This window comes from Athene cunicularia (genome assembly GCF_003259725.1).
Source record: "Athene cunicularia isolate RWA chromosome 1 unlocalized genomic scaffold, athCun1 chr1_part2, whole genome shotgun sequence".
In the NCBI taxonomy this organism is placed as follows: Eukaryota; Metazoa; Chordata; class Aves; order Strigiformes; family Strigidae; genus Athene; species Athene cunicularia.
In genome coordinates, this window is record NW_020799092.1 from 1,701,675 (window position 1) to 1,726,704 (window position 25,030).

The 25,030-nt window shown below is 43.3% G+C and overlaps 2 protein-coding genes across 3 annotated transcripts; one reads left to right on the forward strand and one right to left on the reverse strand.

Annotated features, from left to right (window-relative positions):
* The first annotated feature begins 1,403 nt into the window (after nt 1-1,403).
* KDELR3 (KDEL endoplasmic reticulum protein retention receptor 3) lies at nt 1,404-22,258 on the forward strand. 2 transcript variants are annotated; one of them, XR_003400391.1, is made up of 6 exons: nt 1,404-1,879; nt 2,848-2,948; nt 3,481-3,639; nt 4,984-5,236; nt 8,240-8,640; nt 22,248-22,258. XR_003400391.1 is itself a non-coding variant. In XM_026868283.1 (5 exons), exons 1-5 carry the CDS (start codon nt 1,789-1,791, stop codon nt 8,278-8,280), a joined length of 645 nt encoding a protein of 214 aa, XP_026724084.1. In that variant the 5' UTR covers nt 1,404-1,788; the 3' UTR covers nt 8,281-8,739. The 2 variants fall into 2 exon arrangements, 1 of the variants encoding a protein (XP_026724084.1); XM_026868283.1 differs by lacking the exon at nt 22,248-22,258 and having other exon boundaries at nt 8,240-8,739.
* On the reverse strand, nt 9,071-25,030 carry DDX17 (DEAD-box helicase 17). Its single transcript, XM_026868279.1, has 12 exons — nt 24,877-25,030; nt 22,720-22,819; nt 22,474-22,607; nt 21,682-21,747; nt 21,247-21,388; nt 19,012-19,172; nt 18,751-18,923; nt 18,327-18,437; nt 17,801-17,862; nt 17,340-17,399; nt 12,914-13,153; nt 9,071-12,231 (listed from the first exon to the last, which is right to left on the reverse strand). Exons 2-12 carry the CDS (start codon nt 22,769-22,771, stop codon nt 11,720-11,722), a joined length of 1,713 nt encoding a protein of 570 aa, XP_026724080.1. The 5' UTR covers nt 22,772-22,819; nt 24,877-25,030; the 3' UTR covers nt 9,071-11,719.

The window sequence follows — 25,030 nt, forward strand, 5'->3', positions numbered from 1 at the left end:
TACCCTGTCGCTCCTTTGCTAAAGCTTTCCTTTGGTCTAACCTGCTCTTCTCCCACCACACCAATCTCTGCCTCGGTGCCCTGGCCAAAGGCAGGCAGGGCCCTTCCTGGTTTCACTGGGCCAAGCGGGTGGTTTTCAGCCCAGCCTGGGAACGCGGCTGGAAAAGCCCGGTGTGGCAGGTGCTGAAGTGGCAGAGAGGGAGAACACAGCAGCCAGCCTAATGGGCAGGGAGGAAATATATGCAAATGTATTCAGAAAGGAATCCGGTGATGCTAATAGACTTGTTAGTCCTCTCAGTAAGCACCAGGAATAATATTTTTACACTTTAATCATTAAGGGTTTTACTCCAAGTGAGCCCTAAGGACACAGGGAGACACAGAGGATATGGCCTCATGTGACCACTGGGGACAGGGCAGCAGCCACAGCTGGCCCTGGGGCAAGAGCAGGCGGGGTCATGCAACCCTCAAGTAACTAAATTAGACCCACAGCCAGATGTGATTTGCTGGGGCATGACGTGACAAATTCAAACATCTATTTGGTTGTATTAAAGCAACTTTATATTAGTGATTAGATAATGAATATCTCATGTCCCTGTCCCGATGCAGAGGTCCCCCTGCCACTGACATGAGACCTCCCTGAATAACCACTGTTGCAAGGACAAGGTTTATCCCAACTGGGCAGGATAATACCCAGGGATGTTTCTGAATATATTAAAACTTTATAACCATCACTACTAAGCTGCTTTCTGTTAAATCTATAAAACCAGTAGCACCTATGTGCTTCTTTCACTCAACACGTGTATTACATTGTTTGCAATCCACTTGCAGGAATCCAGGATTATTATTTTCAGCAAAGTTTGTTTCAAACCAGCCCTTGGGAGGATCTTTTCTTTCCTCCGGGGCTGGGCTCTGGGATCTGCAACACTCCAGACAGGACACCTGAAGGCAGAGGTGCCTGGTGGCAGGGCTGCTGGGGAATGGCTGTGCATGACCCACTGTGGAAGTGGGGTATGACATACAGCCACAATGGTCCGATAATTCAGATCTCTTCCTCCTTCTTTGCTCCAGGAGACAAGGTGGAGCACTGGGGAGAAGGTGCTGGAGGCAGCAGGGGGCTCGGAAGGGCAGGGGGCAGAAGGTTGCTGGCTGGGAGCAAGACAAGAGGTTAAAGCACCCGTGGGGAATGGAAAGCCTGGCCCTTGCAGAAAAGTGCATTCCCAAGGCCAGAGGATGAGGATCCCTTTCCCTTTGCCTTTTGCCCTTTAACGACACTTCCGCATGTAACTTGAGACAAGTTGGGGAAGAAAAAAGAGGAAGGGAAAAAAAGAAAAAGGGAAAAATAGCACTGTTATTCCCGCCTCTGCCTCCTCCTCTCTCTCCTCCCCAGCCAGCCAGGAGCCACGTCACCATCACCCAGCACTGGCTTCAGGGCTGCTCAGCGGGGCTCAGCCTGGGGCTCTCCAGAGGACAAACCCCAACTTTCGCCCGGAGCAGGGAGAGGAAGGCCCTGGGGCAGGGAGAGAAAATCCCCCTTGGGGGAAAAGTAAGCAAGGAAGACATCCAGCTTGAGTGCCTGGCAGCGGAAAGGCACTCACAGCCAGGGGAGAGGGGAGCCTGAACTTCTCTCTGCCAGAAGAGAGGGCTCCATACTCAGGCGAAAAGTAAAGTTGAGCCACAGGAGAGCATTTGCTGGGTTGAGGCTTAGGGAAGAAAAGCTCCTTGCCCTCGCCCTCCCTGCCCACAGAAAGCGCCCTGCTCCCTTCACCCTAGAGGAGACCCCCCTGGCACCATGAACGTCTTCCGCATCCTGGGGGACGTCTCCCACTTACTGGCCATCATTATTCTCCTGCTGAAGATCCTGAAGTCCAAGTCCTGCGCCGGTGAGTGCTCCCACACCCCTGGGAAGGAGGGGGGCCCTTCCTGGAGGTCAGGGCGCAAGCAAAATGGGTGCTGAAAAGACTAGAAATAGCCCACACAAGCTGGCAGCCCTCCCCAGTGGGCTCTTCGAGGGAAGCCATGCTCCTTTTTCTCTGGGAGGTCCCCCTGACAGGAGGAGAGGGCTGTTTTGGAAGGATGTGATGTGGCAAGGTGCACAGCCTCGGGCAGGTGTTGGTCTTGGGGTGGTGAAGCGAAGGACAGGGCAGCAAGGCCAGAGGGAGGTGGAAAATGAGTACAAGAAGTTGTGGTGGCACCAATACCAACAACCTGGAGGGAGACCTGCTTTAGGTCGGGGGTCCTTCCAGTGGGTGGGCAGGTACCAAAGGCTGTCCTGTCCCTGGGCGAGGAAATCAGGAAAGCAGCTTCCTGCAGGAGGATTTTTTCAGAGTTCATAGTTTCAACTCCAAGAGACTTTGGGCTGGGCTGCAGCACCACAGCCATTATCACAGGTAGAGAAATGGGTGGGTCTGACTGCATCTCCCTGCCAGTGGTGACTAAGCTTCATCAGCATCCCTGGGCTGGTCCCAGATCCTGCAGCTCTTCCCTCATGTGGTAGATGTCATGTCACACACCCCTGGGGAGGTGGGCAGGCACAGGGGGCAAGGGAGGGAAGATCATTAGGCATTTTGATGACAGTAAGGACTCAATTGGCCAAAGCAGTGAGCATGCCCACCAAGTGCTGGTCCCTACGACCCAAGGCAGGGCTCAAAGGTGTCAGCAGGAGCCTGCCCTGTTTCCTGAGAGACTCCAGCCAGTCCTGGGATAGGTCTAGAGCTACCATAGCATCTACATGCCAGACACGGCTCACAAAGCAACACACGTATATACACCACTTCCAAATAAGGCACAAAGGGAAACCACCATCCTTCCTTCCATCTGCATTACCTCCTTTTTTCTCCCTGCCGTGCAGGTATCTCTGGGAAGAGTCAGATTCTTTTCACCCTCGTCTTCACAACCCGCTATCTGGACCTGTTCACGACCTTCATCTCTGTCTACAACACTGTGATGAAGGTAAGGAGAGGGCAGTGCAGAAGCAGAGGCTCCCCTCAGCTCACTATGGTTTCTCAGGGATGTGACAGTACACAGTCACTAAGTCAGTTTTTCAGCCAGGAAGGGTGGATAAAGATACTTCCTTTGGTGTCACTGGCACTCCATTGACAACAAAAACCAGTGAGTGAGCAGAGTCCGCCACATTTAGTACCAACAAAACCAGAATGAGATGACACAAATCAGGCCTGGGTGTCCTTGCACAGCAGGAATATTAACAGATGGCTGCCACCAAGCCAACTTCTTCATACAGAGCCTTAGAGGGCTTAAACAAGTGTAATCCTCATGGTAGGGCAATCTTTAGTTGACTGCTGGACTATCTCCAGCAGAAGACAATCCACAAGCCAGCACAGAAAAAGCATTCACCACTGTCTCGCCCTGTTACGGCCCCACCAGAACCACATTAAGAGATTTTGACTTCATCAAAGCCGTCCTCTCTTCAACCCAGAAGGTGTAATGGCAGGTAAGGTTTTGCTGTCTCCCTTCCCTTCCCCAGGTAATTTTTTTGATATGTGCCTACATCACCGTGTACATGATCTACGTGAAATTCCGGAAAACGTTTGACAGTGAGAATGACTCCTTTCGCCTTGAGTTCCTACTAGTCCCTGTCACAGGCCTGTCATTTCTGGAGAACCACAGCTTCACCCCCTTGGAGGTAAGGGAAACCTGAAGCAGGGAAGGGGAGGGGAAGTAGCAGCCTGACACCAGGCAGCAGAGTGAGCAGCACATTGAATAGTTGAAATTTTTAACAGCAAAAGCAGGCAAGAAAGGCAAGGTTGGCAGGCCTTGAAGACTGTACCATCTACAGAACAGCTCAGCGCTGTCTCGTCTCAGTCCCGGCACTGCAGGCTCATTTTCCCAAACTCCAGCAGCACTACTCAGCCCACTCACACATTGTTCTCTGCCAAGTGAAAAGCTTTGGGTCTTAACGTGCTAAGAGTTAAATCCAGTTGGCGGCCAGTCACGAGTGGAGTCCCCCAGGGCTCGGTTTTGGGGCCACTCCTGTTTAACACCTTTATTGATGATCTAGACGAGGGGATCGAGTGCACCCTCAGTGAGTTTGCAGATGACACCAAGTTGGGTGGGAGTGTTGATCCCCTCGAGGGTAGGGAGGCTCTGCAGAGAGACCTGGACAGGCTGGAGCCATGGGCTGAGGCCAACTGCAGAGTTTCAATAAAGCCAAATGTCAGGGGCTGCACTTGGGCCACAACAACCCCCAGCAGCGCTACAGGCCTGGGGAGGAGTGGCTGGAGAGCTGCCAGTCAGAGAGGGACCTGGGGGGTGATTGACAGCCAGCTGAACAGGAGCCAGCAGTGTGCCCAGGTGGCCAAGAAGGCCAATGGCATCCTGGCTTGTGTCAGCAATAGCGTGGCCAGCAGGGACAGGGAAGGGATCTTACCCCTGTACTCGGCACTGGTGAGGCCACACCTCAATTCCTGTGTTCAGTTTTGGGCCCCTCACTACAAAAAGGACATTGAATGACTCAAGCGTGGCCAGAGAAGGGCAACGGAGCTGGGGCAGGGTCTGGAGCACAGGTCGTACGGGGAGCGGCTGAGGGAACTGGGGGTGTTTAGTCTGGAGAAGAGGAGGCTGAGGGGAGACCTCATCGCCCTCTACAGCTACCTGAAAGGAGGTTGCAGAGAGCTGGGGATGAGTCTCTTTAACCAAGTAACAAGCAATAGGACAAGAGGGAATGTCCTGAAGTTGCACCAGGGAAGGTTTAGACTGGACATTAGGAAGCATTTCTTTACAGAAGGGGTTGTTGGGCGTTGGAATGGGCTGCCCAGGGAGGTGGTGGAGTCCCCATCCCTGGAGGTGTTTAAGAGTCGGGTTGACATAGTGCTGAGGGATAAGGTGTAGCTGGGAGCTGTCAGTGTGAGGTTAATGGTTGGACTGGATGACCTTCAAGGTCTTTTTCAACCTAGATGATTCTGTGATTCTGATTCTGTATATTAACCAGTACCAAGACTCTCCACTGCCTTCATTTTGCATCTCACAGATACTCTGGACCTTCTCCATCTACCTGGAGTCCGTGGCTATCCTTCCTCAGCTCTTCATGATCAGCAAGACAGGAGAAGCAGAGACCATCACAACGCACTACCTTTTCTTCCTGGGCCTCTACCGTGCTCTCTACATTGCCAACTGGGTCTGGCGCTACTACACAGAGAATTTCTATGACCAGATCGCTGTAGTTTCTGGGGTAGTACAAACCATCTTCTACTGTGACTTCTTCTATCTCTATGTTACCAAAGGTAGGTAAATAGGTTGGTATACAACTGAAGTGTTCACTGCAATGTACAGTGGAGCTGCAGCTTGCCACACGTTAATCCTTATGTGCGTTTATTCTTTGCTGTATTTGTAATGCATATTGTCCACCTAAAATCCAGTTTAAAAAATGTATCTTCTGAATGCAAGTTGGGCATCTCTGCTCACAAGGCTCTAGACCTGCATATGAAACAAAGTATAAATTAAACCAGAGCAAAGCCTGGTTTAACTCCACCTTGGAAAGTAATAATTGGAGTATATTCAATTCTACGTACATTTTGAAAGATTATGAATCACACAGAAAAAACTTTTGAGGCAGAAAAAAAAAATAGCTGTAGGCAGACAATGTACCTGAGAAAGCAAGTGCAGACATATGGAGATATTATTAAGCCTACTTTTTCTTTTGACGGAAAAGATGTAACATTCTCAAGAACTGATTCTGTAGGAAGACAGGCATCTGCATGGACAAGCAGCCCTTTCTGTTTCCCAAAAACAGATGCCCCTTCCACTTCAGTGCCATGCTTTGGTAAATGGCTACATACCAGAGCTAACAAGTGCATCAAGGGCATAAAATCCAGTAGAACGTGCTATGGTTTGCTGCAGCTGAAGTACGCTTTAAAACACTTTACTGTTGAGGAGGATGGAATTTGATAAAGTCTAAGCTGGGTGAACAAGTATTTTCTTCCTTCACATTCCTGAACTAGTCTGCCAAAAGCAGTAGTGACGGCCCACGTTTGATGTTTTGAGGAATGGATATTTGGTAGCTTCATGCAATATACCTGCTGATAGAGAGCAGGTGTCTGGCCTTGGCAGATTAAGACTTCCTTCTGTCATTAAAACATTTTTGTAGCCAGAAGAGTATTTTGTAAAACTCAGATCAAGGTGTTCTACGTCAATTCCTTTTTTTTTTTTTTTTTAAACTAATTCCCATTTTAGCTTCACTCAATTCATATATCCCGTGTCCTGTATTTTTGTGAGAAATCCACACTCTTTGTAGTTGTGGATAGTGGAACAAAAGGGGGAAAAAAAACAACCGCTGGCTTTCAGTCTCACATCACTAGTGATAGAGCTGAAAAATTTAGATGACACAGGAGGCAGAAGAAAAAACATTTGTCCCTGGGACATCAGAGCAGGAAGAGAATTGCTTTTTTTTTTTTTTTTTTTTTAACCAATGTTCTGGATCATGAGAGAAAAGGGGTCTGAAGATATGCAAATGCTTTGCAGTCATTTATGAAAACCAGCAATATTATAGCAGGTGGCATCTCTCTTACACTCTTGCAAAAAAAAACCAAAACAACAACTTTTCAAAACATTTCTAACACTGAGCTCAGACAAAAGGGCAGCGATGCTGCAAAAAAAAAAGCAAAGATGTGTTATATAAAGAAATGTATTTAATAAGACTTCAGAGCATTGCAAAGGGATTTTTATAGAATGCAAGTTCTCTTTATCTTGTTTTCAGAACTAGATGAGCTCCTTTCTGTTTAACACAAGGACCTGAAAGATACTCCGAGGAAGCTTTCAGCTCCCAAAAGCTTTTATTTCACAGAACAGCTGAGGTTGGAAGCAACTAGGGTGACCATTTCATCCACCCCTTGCTCACAGTAGGGTCACCTAAAGCAGGTTGTTCAAGGTCCTGTCCAGACAAGTTCTGAGTATCTCCAGGATGGAGGCACCGCAGCCATTCTGGGCAACCTGTGCTGGTGTCTGATCATTTTCACTGTAAAAAATTTTCTTTGCTGAAGTGGAATTTCCCATTGCCCCTTGCCCCGTTACTGGGCACCACCAAGCAGTCTGGATCTGTCTCCTTTACTCCTCCCATCAGGCATTTATACATAGGAGTAAGATCCCTCTCAGCTTTCTCCAGACTGAGGCAGTCTCAGCTCTCAGCCTGCATTCTTATACCAGATGCTCTAGACCCTTAACCACCCTCCTGGTCTTTCTGGACTTGCTCCAGCATGCCCCTGTCTCTTGTACTGGGACCCCAGAGCTCCAGCTGTGGTCTCACCAAGGCTAAGCAGAGGAAGGACCACCTCCCTCAACCTGCCAGCAGTGCAGGTCAGGAGGCTGTTTGGATTCCTTGCCATAAGGGCACATTGGTGGCTCCTGTTCAACTTGGCGTCCACCAGCACATGCAGGGCCTTTTCTGACAAGCCACTTTCCAGCTGGGCAGCCCCCAGCACATCGTGGTGCATGGTGTTGTTCCACCTCAGGAGCAGGATGTGACACTTCCCTTTGCTGACCTTCATGAGGTCCCCACCACACCATTTCTCCAGCCTGGTATGGTCCCTCTGCCCCCATCTGAGGTATCAGCCACTTGTCCATCCACCCCATCAAAACCTGTGGGCCCCTGGCATTCCCAAGGGGCCTCCCATCCCAGCTTCCAGATCAGGTGAGATGGGGCAGACTCAGGGCAGGTCTGACCACAGACTTTATTCAGGCCATATTATTTATTAAAAGAAGGGAGCAAGCACTGGGGATAGAACAGTAGACTCCATCCTACATCATTAAGAACAAATGGGGGTAATTAATAGGGTCCATGCTTGAGAGTAACCATGAAGAAGAAACAAGACCCTTTCCTTTTAGCGTAAATAAGTTGTGGATTTTCCCCCCCTTTGAAGAAATTTTGTAGTGGCTGTCTCCCATCAAAGATCATAAATTCTTCCATTCTCAGGATTTTCCCTTCTTGCTAAATGCTCCTAGATGCTCATTCCACAATGAACAGGATCCCCTGGAGCTGTTAGCACACTGTCATAACTGAGGACAAGCAGTTGTGTTACCTGAAGACAGCACAGCTCTATTCCTACTAGCCTACAATAGCACATGGATACCTGAGAAAGTTTGACAGCCTTTATCTCATTGCTGTTTGCAAACCTGGCAACCCACTATCTAGCATTCTAATTAACAAGTGTAAAAAAAAAAAAATTGTTGAAACAATCTACCAGCTGAATTCCCCCAAATACCTTCATTCCCTTCTTTTTCTCTTTGCACAGTTCTAAAAGGAAAGAAGCTAAGTCTTCCCATGCCTGTTTGAAGACATTTCCACAGACAACCCAAGAAATTCTGAAGATGAAGCTCTTAAGATCACAGCTTTCCTTTCCTGGCCCTTTTCAACTAATGGATGGCTCAGCTGAGTTTCACTCCATTGGCAGGAAGATGATGAGGCCTGGAAAGCTGATATGCTTTTCATCCATATGAGACTTTCCCTTTTTTTTATATATTTTTTTTTCTTACTTGAATTTGGTGCTAGTAAGTAGTGCTGGCCAATACTGAAGTAGTGCAAATTATTCTCTCCCAGCTCTTCCCAGCACCTACCTCCAAAACACACCTCCTACCTTGATTCCTGAGGCAGCACAAGGAGTCTAAGGGAAATGTCACTACCTTTAGTCCTTCAGTCCTTTAAGCCTATAGTATAAAGGAAACATGGTTGGATACAACATATACAAAGGCCACTGACCCATTTTACACATGGCCACATCTGACACAGCAGATGATACAAACTGTTAATTTAACTCTGCATGAACTGACACTCTCCTGAAAGTTAACTCTGCCTGATCCTCATTCTGTTCAGGTCCTGTAACATTCAGGAAAAATACATTCCCTTCTAATGACATCAATCATCCAATTCCACAAGTATTTAAACATTCTCCCCACGCACTCATTCAGTGAAAGTTTTTCCTTGTATTTTACAAACAGGGACCCTTTCAATTAAAATTCAGTGGGCTGCCAACAAGAGTTTCCAACTCCTTGAATTCGACTTTAAGAACTGGGAAGAACAGGGGCAAAGACGGCTTTACAGTCCAAAAATAAAGACAAGTTCACAATTTATTGACAACAGTGTTTTTATTTATACCTACAAAAGAAAACAAGATGGTATCAAAAGGACAATTTACAAACTAAGAATAGTAACATTGCTCTTAGTATCTTGTGTCTGAACACCACAGATCTATGAATCTCTCAATTCAAGTCTTCATTAATACAACAGGAATGTGTTCAGAGACCAGCAGGTGTATGGAATAAGATGCTGATCCTACACAAAGCCACTAACCCTTCCATCGTTCAGAGAAGTTCAAACAGTAAATTGCTTCAGGAAGTGGGAGGGGAGGAGACACCCAACTCATTTGACACTCCCACAAACTTTTACAGATTGAAAACAATGCAAACAATACTAGATGCTAATGCTTTATCAATAAGGGCCCTCCAGCTGGTATATGGAACAGAGCAGCAAGCACCAGGTGGGACAGGGCAGCACACGCCATGGTGCATTTATGCATTCAACAGTCTGGTTAACACTCTGAACTGAGACCCTGGACTTCAGCTGACCTCTATGGCAATAAAGCACTGCAAGACTTGGCATAGATGTTTACATGTGCACAAGTCTACCCCCATAAAGAAATGAAAGCTATAGCAGACTAAAGGCAGCTTTAGCAGTCCAGAGACCCTTTTAAAGCCAGTCAGTGAGATGTCCTACTCCTATACCCCTCAAACACATTTCTGCATTGAACTCACAAATTAGAGGGGAAAAAAAAAAAAAAAAAAAAAAAAAAAAAAAAAAAAAAGAAGCTAAAGAAGCTCTACACTTGCTTGTGACAGAGGCCAAAGACAAATCAGTCAGTCAGTGCCTGGAAAAATGACGTTTCTGGCTTTCACTTAACACAAGCAAAGGAACTTCCCACCCAAACACTGGAATTAGAAGATGGGCCAAGGGAACCAAGGTTCTGGAAGATCTCTCCCCGTTCCCCATGTCAGCAACCTACCTGTGTACTGCACACAAAAAAATTTGCATTCATCCCCCAAAATTTTGCTCTGGGAAGAAATTAAATTTAAAAAGAAATAACTTCTTCATAAGCAAACTCTTTTCCTGGGCTGTAAGAAGTTCCACATTATTACAGAAGTAGTGGGCTGCCTTGTTCATCCACATGCAAGAATGCCAACTGAAAAAAAACGCCCAAACCCTGCACTTTCATAATGCAAAGATTATGCCTATCAAACCAGGAGATGTATCCATTCTTCTGTCATATTATCAGATCAAGAGCAGCCAACTCCTGCTATTATCTACTGTCTCTGAACCGTCTGGTATTAGAAATAACAACATGCTTTACTAAAGGGGAAAACCCCTCACACCCACCTTAGCCTGTAAAATAAACAAGTTTTATTTACGTATTTACTAAAATTTCACTCTTCTCTACCATTTTCTAAAATGCTACCTACCTGCGAGAGCTCAGCTCAAAGGGACCAATGGAGCAGGGAAATGCACTCAAAAGCCAGAAAAAGCAATAGTCAGAGCAAGGTACAAAGAAATAAAGCTTCAGAATCAAGATGCACTAACCAGCTCACCGCTTACCTCATGAAAAGGAGATTCCAGGCAATCTCCTCCTCCTCCTCTCCTCGCCCTTCGCCCAGCCCACCTTATTCAAACATCTTCAATTTAAGTGTGGAAAACTCCTGTCACATTTTATTCAGCATAGCGGCATTCAGAACATTCCCCGTGGCAAAATGTAGTTTGTTCATGAAGGACAAACAAGACACACTGTTCATCATCTCAGTTGTTCAGTTTCTGGGCTCTCAAATAAGACTTCTCTCAATAAACCCAACAGTAATTTGAGAGCAGAAACTAATCTAAGGATAACCAGCCTTCATATTTGTGATACTGCAGTTTTAACAATTTTAGACAAAGAATTCACTGGGCTAATTATAGCAGCAGTACCTACAGCAACTATCTGGTTTTCAGGTTATTAAATCCAATATAGGTTTGGTCTCTGACACTGGGGTTGTAATCTCAACTTCCCTACTGCAGGGTGTTATGAGTAACAGAAGATGGGACCGCTGCCTCCAGAGCTGCAGTAAACACCAACGATGTACCTGGGGCGTTAATCTGAACACCGCCCAGCTCAGACAAATGAATAGAGTTTTCCTACAGAAAGTCACCTGTGATAGACTACAAGCAATAATAGTGAGCTATTTAAAAAAAAATAAAAATTAAGATTAGGAGAAGTGAGCATTGCTCCCTTGCATTTATTTTAAATTAAGTGCTTTTTGGCTCCCCAGTTTCCCCACCTCTCTTGATACTTCCTGAAATTAAGTTAACATGTTACAGAATAGAAATTTCCTCCCCTCAAAAGTAAGTTTTCACACAAACCTTAGACACCAAGATGATCAAGCTGGGACCTATCTGCCTTATACCCATTTCTTTTAGAGAAAATAAAATTTCCAATTTCCTCAACATGCAAGACAAAAAATAATAAATTTTCCAGTCAACTATATATATCTCTTAAAAAAAAAAGAAAAGAAAAAGAAAAAAAAGAGGACAGGGTCAGTAATGTGGACTGGGGGCCATTTTTGATGGGCTCAAGGGATCTGAGTGTGAATTCTAAATCTAACCCGCATGAGAGACATCACAATGGGAAAGAAGAGAAAGAAAAGGTTCCTTTAAATGCAAGAGGTCTACACTGGTCACCATCAGGTGAGTGGTCTCATTTGCGTGAGGGGGGAGGGGGCGGGTACTGGTAGGTGGCAGTCTGTCCCATATAGCCCATCACATTAGTGGCAGGGGGCTGCGGAAACTGTTGTGACATGAGCGGCTGTGGCTGCTGGCCCGAGCGCCCCACCATCCCTGCATACTGCTGTTGGGTAGTGCTCTGTGAGGTTCTCCCAGCGGTGGCAGCTGTGGTGCTGGCACCATAGCCACTAGCACTGTACTCTGCAGTGCCATAGCCACTCGTGCCATAGGCAGCTGCTCCATAGCTCCCTTGAGTGTAACCATACTGGCTCTGTGCTGCCCCAAAAGCAGAATTTGGGCTCCCGTAGGCACTGCCATAGGTCTTGTTGGCTCCGTTGGCATAACTGTCACCACGCTCACGGTCTCTGAAGCCACCTGAGTCTCTCCGGCCCTCTTTCACTCCCCGGAGCCTCCTGTCACACTCTTCCTGGTACATCAGGTTAGGGTTGTTTACTGAACTGCTCGTTCGGTAACGAGAACGACCTCCTGGCGATGAATATATTAAGATTTAGTACCATGAACAAGTCTTAAACAACGAACTCTGGTCCAATTACACCACCCTTTATCCCCCTTCTACATCCACAATTTTGCACACAAGGAGCAAGTTCTTTTGACTGAAAGTTCCCTGCACAGTTGCACATAAATCTCTTCATTTTTTGGAAGGTATAAATACGAAGATCAAAAAGGGTTCTAATGCATGTGCTTGAAGACAAAGAAACAGAAGAAATTCAGGACTAGCTTGGAAATATAAGGAAACTTATTCTTCCTTCAGGGAATGGGAGGAAAAATAGTTTCAGTCCCTGAAGGTAAAGTCAGTGTACCCCTTTACTGATTTCAATTTTGCACATGCATGCACACACATCCTGTTGTCTTTGCTTAAGTAGAAGCTGCAAGGGATTAATTAATTCAAGTAAAATTAGCTCTGTGAGGACCTTACCAGGAGAAAAAAAATATCTACAGCAAAGGTAAAACAGCAAACTACCTCTCTGTTGGACAGAAATACTCCACCTACGTAAGACCCGAGGTTGAGACCTCAGGTGAAAAACACCTTTATTACTAATCTGTTACCTTAGACTTGTATTTACTACTTCCCTACCCTCTTTTGATCTTCCCTCCCTCAAAATGGGGAACTTATTCCCTGTGTAGCCCTTTTCCCATATGCCTTTACCTCCACCACCTCCTCCTCCTCCTCTGTGATCCACAAGCTGCATCAGTTTTGGATTGATGGCTTGATTGGCTTCTTCCAACACTTTGATAAGCTCCCTGGCTTGTTTCAGGTTTCCTGGTGTGAAGAAGGTGTAGGCAGTACCTTTGTTGGTACTACGTGCAGTACGGCCAATACGGTGCACATAATCTTCAGAGCTGTTCGGATAGTCGTAGTTTATCACAAATTTAACATCTTCCACGTCTTGTGAAGTGCCCAGGTGCGAAGCACAGTGAAGGGGTAGGGTTGAGGAAAGGGGAGAAGAGGAGAGGACGTGCCAACGAAAGGTGGGGAGCACGAATGCAGGTGACAGTAATAAGAAAAAAAAATACAAAGTTAGTAACTGCATGGAATAAATACAAGACAGACTCATCCCAAAAGAGTAGAAGACTCAAATGTAAGATCATCAGGAACAAAAATCAGCGTCCTGAAAAACAGTGGTAATTTTAAAGCAGTTTTGCCCTGAACTCAAATTCATCCTCCCCGGAATGCACTTCACTGTCTTCCTGTGTCAAAGACACTGATGTTTGTGAACAAGCTAATTTAATTTTGAACTTTTTAAAAAAACAAACAAACAAAAAACCAAACCACAATCTGGAAAGTGAAAATGCCACTATAAGACAGAGCAAACTGGGGTGGAGGAAGGGCAGAACAGCCATGGTAAAGCTTTTACTCTGTTGGGAGAAGTCTAACAAATAATAACGGTAATGAGATCACTTACCTTTCAATCAGTAACATGAAATATAAGACAATCTTAAAAATATTTACTTTTATAGTCCTAATAAAATACAGTGAACTACTTTCCCTAGCCTAAAACTTAGGACACTCCAATTACATTAGTATTATTCAGCCAACTCCTTAAAAATTATTCAGACCTAGCACATCTTAACTCAGCTTTGTAGTTATCACCAGAATGCATTGCACTAACATTTCACCATGCTGTTCCATCCAGTTCTGGCAAGCTTTCCTAATCTGGACAATCCTGAATTCTATTAGTGATTCCCTACTTCCTACAGTGTCAGATGGAAGCAGGAAATTAAATGATCAAAATTGCTTTGAATGTGAAATATTATTAAAATTTAGATCAGAACTGCAATGCCTTATGGGAAGACAGGCTTTGTAAACTTATGGGACAGAAACAAAGTAAATGTTAGTGTAACACTTCAGTGAAAGCACCTCAAGTATTAAAAGCACCTATTTACTACAGTATACAGTATTTTTAAAAGGCGTACTATTGCCCTAACAGCTCATAAAAAAAATCTGCATTTTAAGAAGAATATTCTGAAAATATCCAAGATAAAACACAGATTTTTTGATTTCGTTTGTTTGTTTGTTTTAAAGAGAGAAACATTCTCTGTTTTGTTACCAGACCGATGCACACTCCCTCCTCCTGTGGGAAACCGCTGCAGCCGATCCCGTCTCTTTGCCTTTTATTTTTGGCGGCCTCCTTTCGAAAACTCCGCCCTCTGACACGGGACCACTGGAGCGCGGGGAGCATGCATCAAGGGTCCATGGCAGCGAGAAGTCCCCACACACGCTCGCTCTGTGAACTGGCTTAGACGCTTCTCTGTAGCCCCATTTGGTTGTGAAGCGCCGGAGAACCTGGGTTCAGGTAAGTTTCAGGTCCTCCAACGCTTTTTGTCCCCTATTTGGGGTTCTTAGGGGCAATTGTCAAAAAAATGAAGATACAAAAATTACATCCAAAGGGTCAGACTGCATCTATTGCCCAGACTGCATCAATTTCAAAGGGGTTGTAGGAAAAATAAAAACAAGAGGGTTGTAGTGACAAGAGGGGGACTTTATGTCTGTTTCTTATTACAGCAAAGAGGGGGCTCCTCAGTCTTTGCTGACTCCAAAGTCCTGAATCACACCAAAAAAAGGGAGTGAGAAGGCAGGTTTCACAGGGGGCTGCGCGAGTCTCCAGCTAGGGTCCTTGATGCAACAGTTTTTTTAAAAAGGGAAAGTGAAGTAAAGAGAGGAGTACATATGACAGATTGCATCTTCACAGCCAGAGAGTAACTAGTCTGACAAGCTGCAGGCTACATGATCCTCAGCCAGTCCCACTTCACACATTCATCAGTAGCAAAGTGACTTGAATTACCACAGAGGATACAAGGACGTGCTTTCCCGGCAGAAAGCACAGGGAATTGTAGCTACCAATGCAGACGGAACTGACTTGACTGGGGAGGAGCAGGAAGAATGGGAAAGCAGGAAAATGCAAAGGTGTTTTCCAGACTAGAAAGTGGTCCTGGTAGAGCACGCAGCTCGCTGAAGAAAAGACCAGAGCAAGTGCAAGACTCGGCTTCTCCAGTCTAGCATGCTCCAAAGCATTTGCACACGCTCGCAATCTTCCTGCGCTTTCAGAAGATAATGTAGCAGGAATTGAAACTGTCAAAATTTTTGACAGCTACCTGGGAAAAACATTCCCTTTGTCAGACCACTGGAATATCCTATGGCACAGACAGTCTCCAATTATTAATCAGGAGAGAGATAAACTAGCAAACACGCTAGTCCAGAGAGCTGTTTAGACCATCAATGTAGATGTGCCCCCACCCCTGCACTGAGAATGATCTGCAGCTGATATCAAAGCTTCTGTTAAAGAAACAAAACAAAACAAATTCAATGTTTTTAGTTTAATAGACTGAACAAAAATAAAGTTTAAAAAAAAAAAAATCAGTGCAGAGAGAGGACCTCACTCCAGGGAATTATCACAAAGAAGTCATTATGGGACTCAGAACTTACCTGGAAGAAGCTTTTTTGAAACCAATGTTCCATTAGGAAGAGGGAAAGCCCTGGTGACTCAGCCAAAAGGCGCGCGCCCCTGTTTTATGTTATTTAGGTAGAAGCCTTCACTTTCCAGGATCTTGGAGGAAGTCGTCCAGAAGTTTGCCAGTTAAGTGACTTATTTTAAGAAGCAGCAAACTCAGGGCCCCAAAACAAGTAGAGATGTTGTTCAGTAACAAGAAACAGACTCTGGTACCTTTCCCCCTTAGCTCAGGTGAGGTGGAGGATGGGAAGTGGGGACACTGTTTTCTGAAGTGTTATCCAATTGAGTAGTTTTGGGGGCAGTGGGTTTTTTTTTTGCGGGGGGTGAGGCTGTTTTAAATGTCTAGGCAAGATGCACAAAGAAGCTACCAGCACACAGCAAGCCTGTTTAAAAAATGCTGCTACAGAAAGCAGCTCTTTCATACAAACTGGTTTCAGGCCTCAGTCCCTTCTCCCAACAGGCCCAAGTTCTAACTGCACAGGTCCAGACATGACCCTAGAGGGCAGAGACTGAAGTCCACATAAACACCTCTCTCAGGAAGTGTTGGACATTTTTTGAGGGGGGAGGGGAAGGAGGGGTGAAGGTTGTGTGAACAAAGTCTAGTAATGGTCTGCCTGTATTAAAGTGACCATATGATGCACAGCACAGCCACCCTTCCAGCACATGAAAAAAAAAAGAGCTCAGGTAACTGAGATTTTTAACAAACTAGAGACTTCTCTGAGCTTATCTGCACCAATTTGCAGTAGTTTTGTCTAAAATCTACTACAGTGAGATATCGACCCCCAAGTAGTTTATCTTCTACGAAACTCAGGGAGGGTAGAGTATTCAGTGTCTGTTGCTGAACTCAGAGCACTTCACAAGCCATCCTCCTCTTCTAGAGTGGGCACACTAGGACTGTGCTTAGCACACAGTGTTTCACAATGCAAATATGCTTATTACAAAAGGGGGCACAAGTGATGCATCCAGACAGATCATTTTCATACCACCAGAACAGAGCTGTGCAATTTTGATTCAATTACACATTTGTGTAACATGGTGTTAAAGGCCATATATAATCTCAGTGGTCCTGCCTAGAAGGAACACAGAGGAGGGAAGGCTACATGTCAAGACCAAAGATCTGGAGTAGTGCTTTCTCAGATGTGAACACATCTGTGGGGTAAACATGCGTGTACACTGGGGTTGGTATGTTCAAATCTGTGGTGTGTCATACAGGGAGAATATTAGCTATTTGCTGTTGAAATGCTCTCCCACAACTTCCTACTTGAACTTTATCTGACACGCTCTGAACTGAGAGCAATCCATCCCTATCATCCAGCAACAAAAGCTGGATTTGGGGAAGAAGTGAGTGTAGTGGAAGGGTTGGGTTGCATAATTGGACGTCTCTTCTCCCTCTTGGCGATCGATTGGTCATGCCTAGGCCTTGCTGCAGACCAAAGCCTGTTCATTAGGAGCAGGAAGAGACTTTGAATATGAAAGAAAAAAAAAAGATTAATGTTAAAAAACGTATTTCACATGTGGGGGAAAATCACGCTTTGAAATTTTTTTTTTTTTAAAAGAAAACATATTTCAGTCCAAAGAAGAAAAATATGCAGCAGTAGGCAAGAGTGGTCTATGTGTACAAACCTAGCCCACGAGATGCAACGTCGGTAGCAATGAGGATAGGAGCCTTTCCAGAACGAAACTCTGTAAAACAAAGCATGCTATGAAGTAAGATTTTTTTAAAAAAATAGTTACCTGAACTTGATTTACACTAAACACTCATTTTTCAGAATCTAGGTAAATTGGGTCAATTTCAGAAACCCCAGCAAGCCGGGATATATTGTGTCAACTGTTTTTCAAAATTCAGCTCTCGGGGTTAAGCAATTTTCCCCATTGTGTTTTTGTCAAAAAGAAAAAAAAAAAAGGCTAATACAAGTACTGAAATTAACAGTACGAAGGCAAAGGAAGTTCTTTTGAAATGTATCTATTGGGCATAGAGACAAAAAAAAAAAAAAAAAAAAAAAAAAAGGAGGCTGGAGAAAAGCATGTATCAGTAAATTATGTACAGTAGCCCAAGTTAATTCTCCTCTCAGTGATGGACTCACCATTAAGCACCCAATCTCTTTCTGGCTGACTCTTGTCTCCATGGATACACATAGCTGGCCAACTGCCAAACAGAGATGCACGTTAGTATAGACAGAAAGTACATACCTTGAAGGCTACAGGAAGCTTTATTGGCATTTTGGTTAAAAGGCAAAAAATAAAAAACTTGAGAAATATTTTTTATTCCTTGTCCTCCTCTGTACTGCATCTACCTAGCATATATACTAGTTTGTTTCTTGCATATTAAATTTGCTACCTACATAACCAAATCTAAGCCAAATCACATTTGCTATACTGATACAGTCCCAACTGGCATATCAATATTCTGATACACTAAAAGCTGCACATCTTACAAATAGACTCTCTTGCACTAATGCTTTGGTGGAGTGGAATCTTCTGGGAAAGACTGAATTCAGCCAAGAAAAGAATGGACAAGTCATTGCTGACAATAACATCATGAGCATTTAAACCTTACTGCTTTTGTTTACAATTTCTGTTTCCCATTAGAAACAAGGGGAAGCTAATCACCCATCTCTGCGCATCCTGCGAGTGAGATCATCACATCGCCTCTTTGTCTCCACAAAGATGATAGTCTTGTTTTCCTTCTCTGCCATGATTTCTTCCATCAGTTGTATCAGTCTAAAAACAGACATGAGAGCTAAGATGCATATCCACATATACAAGAATACAGGAGCACTCTCTCAACTTACATTGAGAAAATATACAACATGCATCCATGTAATGTCAGTATCACAGAGAATTTAGGTCTGTTCCACATCAGTATGGTTAAAACATACACAATAGAGGAGTTAATTACAGGACTTATTTTGTTAACACTAAAAGGTTAAATAATACAAGTCACTTCACTATTCAGAATTCATATTTGACTTACAACACAATGCAGATTTTTAAGCACAACCGAAAAAGTGAGATGGCAGGAAAACCAACTTACTTATGGTCTTTCTCGCTTTCCATGCATACATCCACTATCTGCAGGATATTGTGGTTGGCACTCAGCTCCAAGTTTCCCACATTGATCTGAACATAGTCCTGCAGGAAGTCCTCAGCAAGCTGGCGCACTTCTTTTGGCCAGGTGGCACTCCACATCAGAGTCTGTCTGTCAGGCTAAGAAAAAGGGAAAACAGATTTATTTAAGGTACTGGGCTTCAAATGGGAAACCAAAGGAGGCTGTCCTTTTACAAGGTTCACGCACCCTTATCTGGTCAACAATTTTACGAATTTGGGGTTCAAATCCCATGTCTAGCATCCTGTCTGCTTCATCCAGAACTAGGTAAGTACACCGACGAAGGTTGGTCTTTCCTGCCTCAAGGAAGTCAATCAAACGACCTGGTGTAGCAATGCAGATCTCCACACCTTCAAAACAGAATAAGGAAAAAAAGAGTAAGGCTCTTCATTTGAATGTCAATTGGTATTTTTAGTCAGAATGAATCACCTTCCAGAGCAAGATTGTTTTTAAAAAAAAAAGCACCACCCTCATTCGTACCCAAGATTGAGTCATTTCAGTAGAAGCCCTAGATTCTTTTAGTATTTTTTTTCCATTCTGAAATTACTGTTACAGTGCCATTAGAATAATAAATGAAATACAGAAGTTAAAAGCTTATGGCCAGAAAACACTAGTGAAGAACTGTCCAAAAATCAGAAGCAAAACAAGCTTCTACTAAAGCCTGACCCACCTTCATCCAGAATTATGCGGTCTAGAGAGCTCTAGAAAAATAAGAGTAAACTCCAACTACCCATGTTAATCAAACATGAAATGCTCCTCTTCTTGTACAAGTCAAATTACTTCCACCTTTTTTTTAATATATAAAGCCAAAGCATCAGCTTTAATACTGAGTAATTATGCACCACTAGTGACAGACAGCAATCCTGCCTGTATTTGTTAGCACAAAAATGGAATTCAAATATTCATAAACTAGTATCAGGTATGGCAATTCATACACTACTTAAAAGGGGGGACTGGTTTCCACTGATTCCCAAATCTTACAGGTGAGTCCTTCAGTGTCATTGAAATGTCCACAGCAGGTAAGTTTAGGGAAGCAGGGGGTAAAAAAGAGCAAAAACCCAACGGCTTTCTACTGCACTTAGAGATGCACAGTATTTTGTGGCAACCCAGATCTTCTTATGTATGTCAACCTGGACTCCACAGAGCTGACAAAGCTGGGCATACTTCTAATTTCTATAAAGCTCATGCAGGAATTACATTTCTAATGTAGCCATTGGTCTGCCAGGGAGACTGAATAAATGCAATCTCTGTTAATGTTGTATTCCTCCAAAGTAAATACACTAAATACCCCAAAGATCACAACTGAGAGGAAAAAAAAAATGTTTTCTGGACTCTTATCTATTCAACAATCTTTGCTGCAGAAAACACTAAGCAATCATCCAAAGCTAGTTAACACCTAAAAGGACTGAAAGCACTGAACCTGCCCACATTCTCCAACCAATGGGTTTTCTTCATAAGCAGAACACCTATTCTACAGCACTCCAGAAAGGTGTGCAAAAACCCACCAAGCTAAGCTGATCCTCCCAAGGTCTCATGTAACCTTTGACTCTCCCACTGAAGATGCTACTTTTGAATTGGAATGCACTACCATTTTCTTGAACAAAGCTATCCTACAGCCTCCTACCATCCATGCTTTTATCCCAATACTGCAGTTTTCAATAATGACTCTGCAAACTGCAGTGGTAAGTAAAATTTTCTGACTTCTTGAGTAGATCTGTATATATAATCTTACCTTGATAATACTTCTTACATCTTTTCACAGTTCTATTACTTTTTTTTCATTTAGTGAAGATGAAAGCCAGCAGCAAATTCCTGCATTTGAAGTAGTATCTAACTAGCCCTTGTAATGAAGGTTAGGTCACTTGAGCTACCTCTGTTACAGTGGCTGCTGCAGAACTGTGGTTCCTCATCCTTCCCAACTCCACCTCCTTGCTATTTACAGAAAGGCAGTCACAGAACGTTATGGGGTACGTGAATGGAAATAGAGCTTAGTTCTTAAGAATAATAATAAACCCAAACCTGTCTAGAAAAGTTTCTGTACATTCAGAAATGAAGTATGATTATCTGAACAAGCTTAGGCAGAAAATTTGAAATTTGGCTTAAGAAAAATCATTCCTTAAACTTGCTGCTACCGCATTCCCTCAAAATAACCTGTTCTCTGTTAAGTTTCCCCTTCCTACATCCTGATGACCTTCACAAGTGGGAAGTTCGAACAGAAAATAGAAAAGAAATCTAATATCCAAGTAAGCTGCTACACAACAAAGAGAACTACCTCATGAACTATCACTGTAACTGGAGAAAGAAATAGCCCCTCATTCACGCACACCCCCTTTCCAAACAGGTTTTAAGCAGATCACTTTATTCTGACAGACACTTTACAATACCACCTCCTCCAGAAACTGCTAACACCCGTTTTAAAGTTACCTCTTTCTAGATCTCTGATCTGAGGACCTTTGGGTGCTCCTCCATATATGCAGGTACTCTTCAGTCTTGAACATTTGCCATAATCATCAGCCACCTGCTGTACTTGCTGGGCCAACTCTCTAGTAGGTGCTAGAACCAGACACTGCAGAAGGAATCAATTCAGGATAGCCAAGCTGCATACACATCCCTAACTTTAGGGCTCCACACAGATACCATAAGCAAAGTTGGGCCATCTGCTCTTTATTAGCTAAAACATTTAAGTATCTTTAGACTACGTCAGCAATTGCACAGAATTTCAACTGTGTGGGATGTTCATGTTGTGATAGTAAACATTTCTGTACTTACTATTCTGATATACCAATTAAATAAAGTACACATCTCATTAATGATGCCATGACTTACACACAAAAAGGAAGAGAATCAACCAGCACTTACAATTGGGCCATCCCCTCTCTCCAAATATGGTTGGTGGTTGATGTGAACAATTGCAGGCAACAAGTACTAAAAAAGAAGAACTTTAAGTCAAGACACAGGAATTCAATATTCAAGGCCAATGACCTCCTGCCACAACAAATGGATTCATGGCAAGAGCCCATTTAGCCAAACAACCTTCAAGAAGCCAACACCTGACAGCAAGAAACCTTGGCTATATAAAGATCAGGATTCTGCAAAAACAGATACTTGCACTTACCCAACAAAATAGAAGATTTTCAGAGCTGCTGACCAACCATATTTGCTTTGACATTAGCACAAAATAGAGTTGCTCAGCACCTCTGAAAGGCTCACTGAAATTTAAATTTTGAGTCTAAATTAGTAGAATTGAGCAATTCTGGCCCTACTCAATGATTTTCACAAAGGATAAAATTCCTTCTTAACCACTGCAGATAAAACTAACATACACCTTGAAGACTCAACCACTTTTTAACTTGCATAGTTATTAAAACAAATATGCTGAAGAGCACAGACTGTTTTTTAAACCACAGTGTAAGCATAGACCAAAGAGAAGTGACTAAGCAAACAAAAAGACACACACAAAATACATGCCTGTGAATAAGACAGGCTAGTTTAGCTGAAACTTCTCACCCATGATGCAATAAAGCACATGTAATCATCGCACTTTATGCTTGTGGTACTGACAAGCCAAAAACTACTAGCAAGCAGCTGAGAGTAATTTCTGCAAAGGGACTAGGAAAACTAAACAAATAAATAAAAGGGAAGAATACATACTGCTAGTGTCTTCCCAGAGCCAGTCTGTGCAATGCCCACCATATCACGACCACTGAGGGCTAGTGGAAAACCTTGGCACTGAATTGGAGTGGGTTCTGTGAAGTTCTGGTCCATCAAGGCATCCATCACATATTCTAAGAATTTAAGAGAAAATTTCTTAAAGGATAACTGAGGCTCCAGAACATGCCTAAACAGTTACTGCTTTTGAGTAATCCTCATTATCTTAACGAACAGCAAAATACTTACGGGGAAAACTACACTGGTGGAAGGCAAACACAGGCTTGGGGCAGCCCTCCATTCCTCGAATTGTTATCTCTTTCTTTCTTCGCAATTCTTCAACTTCATACTATTCACACACACACACACACACACACAAAAAAAGCAAAGACAAATGCTGAATGTCAGCTAGCACTTAAAGTGCATGTTTCTAGCTATTAACTCACTTCACACCTCTATATAACAACTTTGTTAGATAACTGAATTGAAGCAGAGATATAAAAAGGACCGCTTTCCTCAAGATTTTATTTTAAGACTGAGCTATCACATAGCTTCTCCAGTATTCAGACATATGAGCTCCCTACGTAGTCTAGAAGGACTAATGTCTCTCCTTCCAACCAGGCTTTATTAATGAAAAGTGTATTAATATAATATTTAAGAACTATACCCTTTTTCCAGAGGCCAGGAATGACCAACGGCTTCAGAAGTGATTAGAAACAAAGGATCAGATAAGAAACATGTTTTATGTGCCAGTGCTAAGAACTGAGTAAAATAAACAGGCCCTAATATACTAGGAACAAGCAGAGGGCAGGGCAGTCTCCCTCCTTTAATTAACACATTCCAGAGGTGGCTAAACACAGAGCTCTTGCTGGACAACTGTCAAGTCAGCAACGTTGCCTGGATTCTTTTCGGAACCAGCACTTCTTTTCTTTATGAAAGAAGCCCAGGCATCATAATGATATCTTAAGATCTCATAATTCTTTTTAATAACGGAATGTCTTAAAATATTTCTGAAATGTGTATCTACATAAGCATAATTTTAGGATTAGAAAGTGTTTAATCTTTGTCTAGGTTATTTTACAAGTCCAACTGCACTTTGCAACATGCTTCCACAACTCATGACCTTATTTTCATGCTCATTGAAAAGCAACAGAAAGATACACATCAATACCAAATACACAATCCAAAGCAACAAATTTACTATTTGTGAGAATCTCTTGAGCTTGAATGAAAAGGTAAAAAAAGAAAACACCTTGTAAGATAAACATGAAAATCCTTTTAGTTAGCAAAGGCAAAGACAGCTAAAGCAGCTAACACTAACTGTGGCTCAGCAGTTCAAGTTGCTGTATCTTTAAAAAGCCAGTGCCTCTTTCAATTTCTTTATGCCATATAAATATCTCATGAATATTTCACAAATGGTTGTAAATCTATGTAATTAGATAAGAACATTTTGTTTGTTTGTTTCCTCATGCTAAGAATGAAATCTCTTATTTCTAAATATAAGAAAACATTAAAAAGGGAAAAAAAGACTACACTCAAGTTGGGTGGGAAGGGTAGACTACTGTATCCACAGAGTAAACACAAAGTACTGCATCCAGTTTTGAGCCCCCAATGTAAGGAGGACACTGTTTTAACAGGGCATGCCCAGTTTTGGGGGGAAAGCTAGATAGAGGCTGGAGTACAGGCTGCATGAAGACTGGGAGCACTGGATTTGTTTAGCTTGGGAAAGAGGAATTTAAGAGGGGAATTTAACTGCTACTTCCAGCTACCTGATGGGTCGCTATAAATAAGATGTTTCAAATAATTATTAGGGGGGGGAAAAATACCCTCAGAAACATTAAGCCCTGTGACAGCCACCTAGAGAGGATATAAACTCTCCCCATCCCTGGGGACATTCAATCTCAAAAGGACAAGGTGCTAAGCAGCCTGTTAATAGTTTTGTAATTAGCCCTGCTCTGAGCAGCAGATTAAACTAGAAATCTCCCACGGCCTCTTTCATCCTTAATAACGACAAAATATAAAACTTTCAAACATTTCTCATGTATTTCTGGTCCTTTCACTTCATTATTTTAGGTTCTTTCAGGGCCTCCCCAGTACTGCAACTCTCAAGTACTCTGTCTGATCTACACTGACAATAGCTAGACTATACAAACATTACGATGATGAATTACAAACAGCCAAATATACAGTATCTCATATAAAACCAGCTAAGAGCAGAAGTATCACCTCTGTTAAATACTGAAGGCAATTATACCTGTGGTACCCTGCAGAGTACAGACATTCCAAACAAGCTTAATGAAGAAACAGTTCTATTACACACTGTCCCAGACCTCCTAGAACAAGTGTTTTCACTTGTGACATTTTCTGTTGTAGGCAAAATGGAACAGACAGAATATGAAAACTTACTGGAGTAAGCCTGGCCACTTCTGGATGTTCCACGTAAAAATTCTTTTCAAACTTGGGCAGTTCATTTAAATCCCATTTTCTCTTACGCAAACGTTCCCCTGGATTACCAAATTTCTTTGGAGGAAGAGGACCTCCACGACTTGCTCCAAACCTG

Bases quoted from the DNA above. Each gene is read 5' to 3' on its own strand.
- KDELR3 (XM_026868283.1), top strand. From the start codon at position 1,789: ATGAACGTCTTCCGCATCCTGGGGGACGTCTCCCACTTACTGGCCATC. The intron at 3,640-4,983 runs GTAAGGGAAACC...TGCATCTCACAG, and splicing joins ACAGCTTCACCCCCTTGGAG to ATACTCTGGACCTTCTCCAT. The intron at 5,237-8,239 runs GTAGGTAAATAG...CTCTTTGCACAG, and splicing joins CTATCTCTATGTTACCAAAG to TTCTAAAAGGAAAGAAGCTA.
- DDX17 (XM_026868279.1), bottom strand. From the start codon at position 22,771: ATGGAGGGCTGCCCCAAGCCTGTGTTTGCCTTCCACCAGTGTAGTTTT. The intron at 22,608-22,719 runs GTAAGTATTTTG...TTAAATTCTTAG, and splicing joins CCACCAGTGTAGTTTTCCCC to AATATGTGATGGATGCCTTG. The intron at 21,748-22,473 runs GTATGTATTCTT...CTTCTTTTTTAG, and splicing joins GCTCTGGGAAGACACTAGCA to TACTTGTTGCCTGCAATTGT.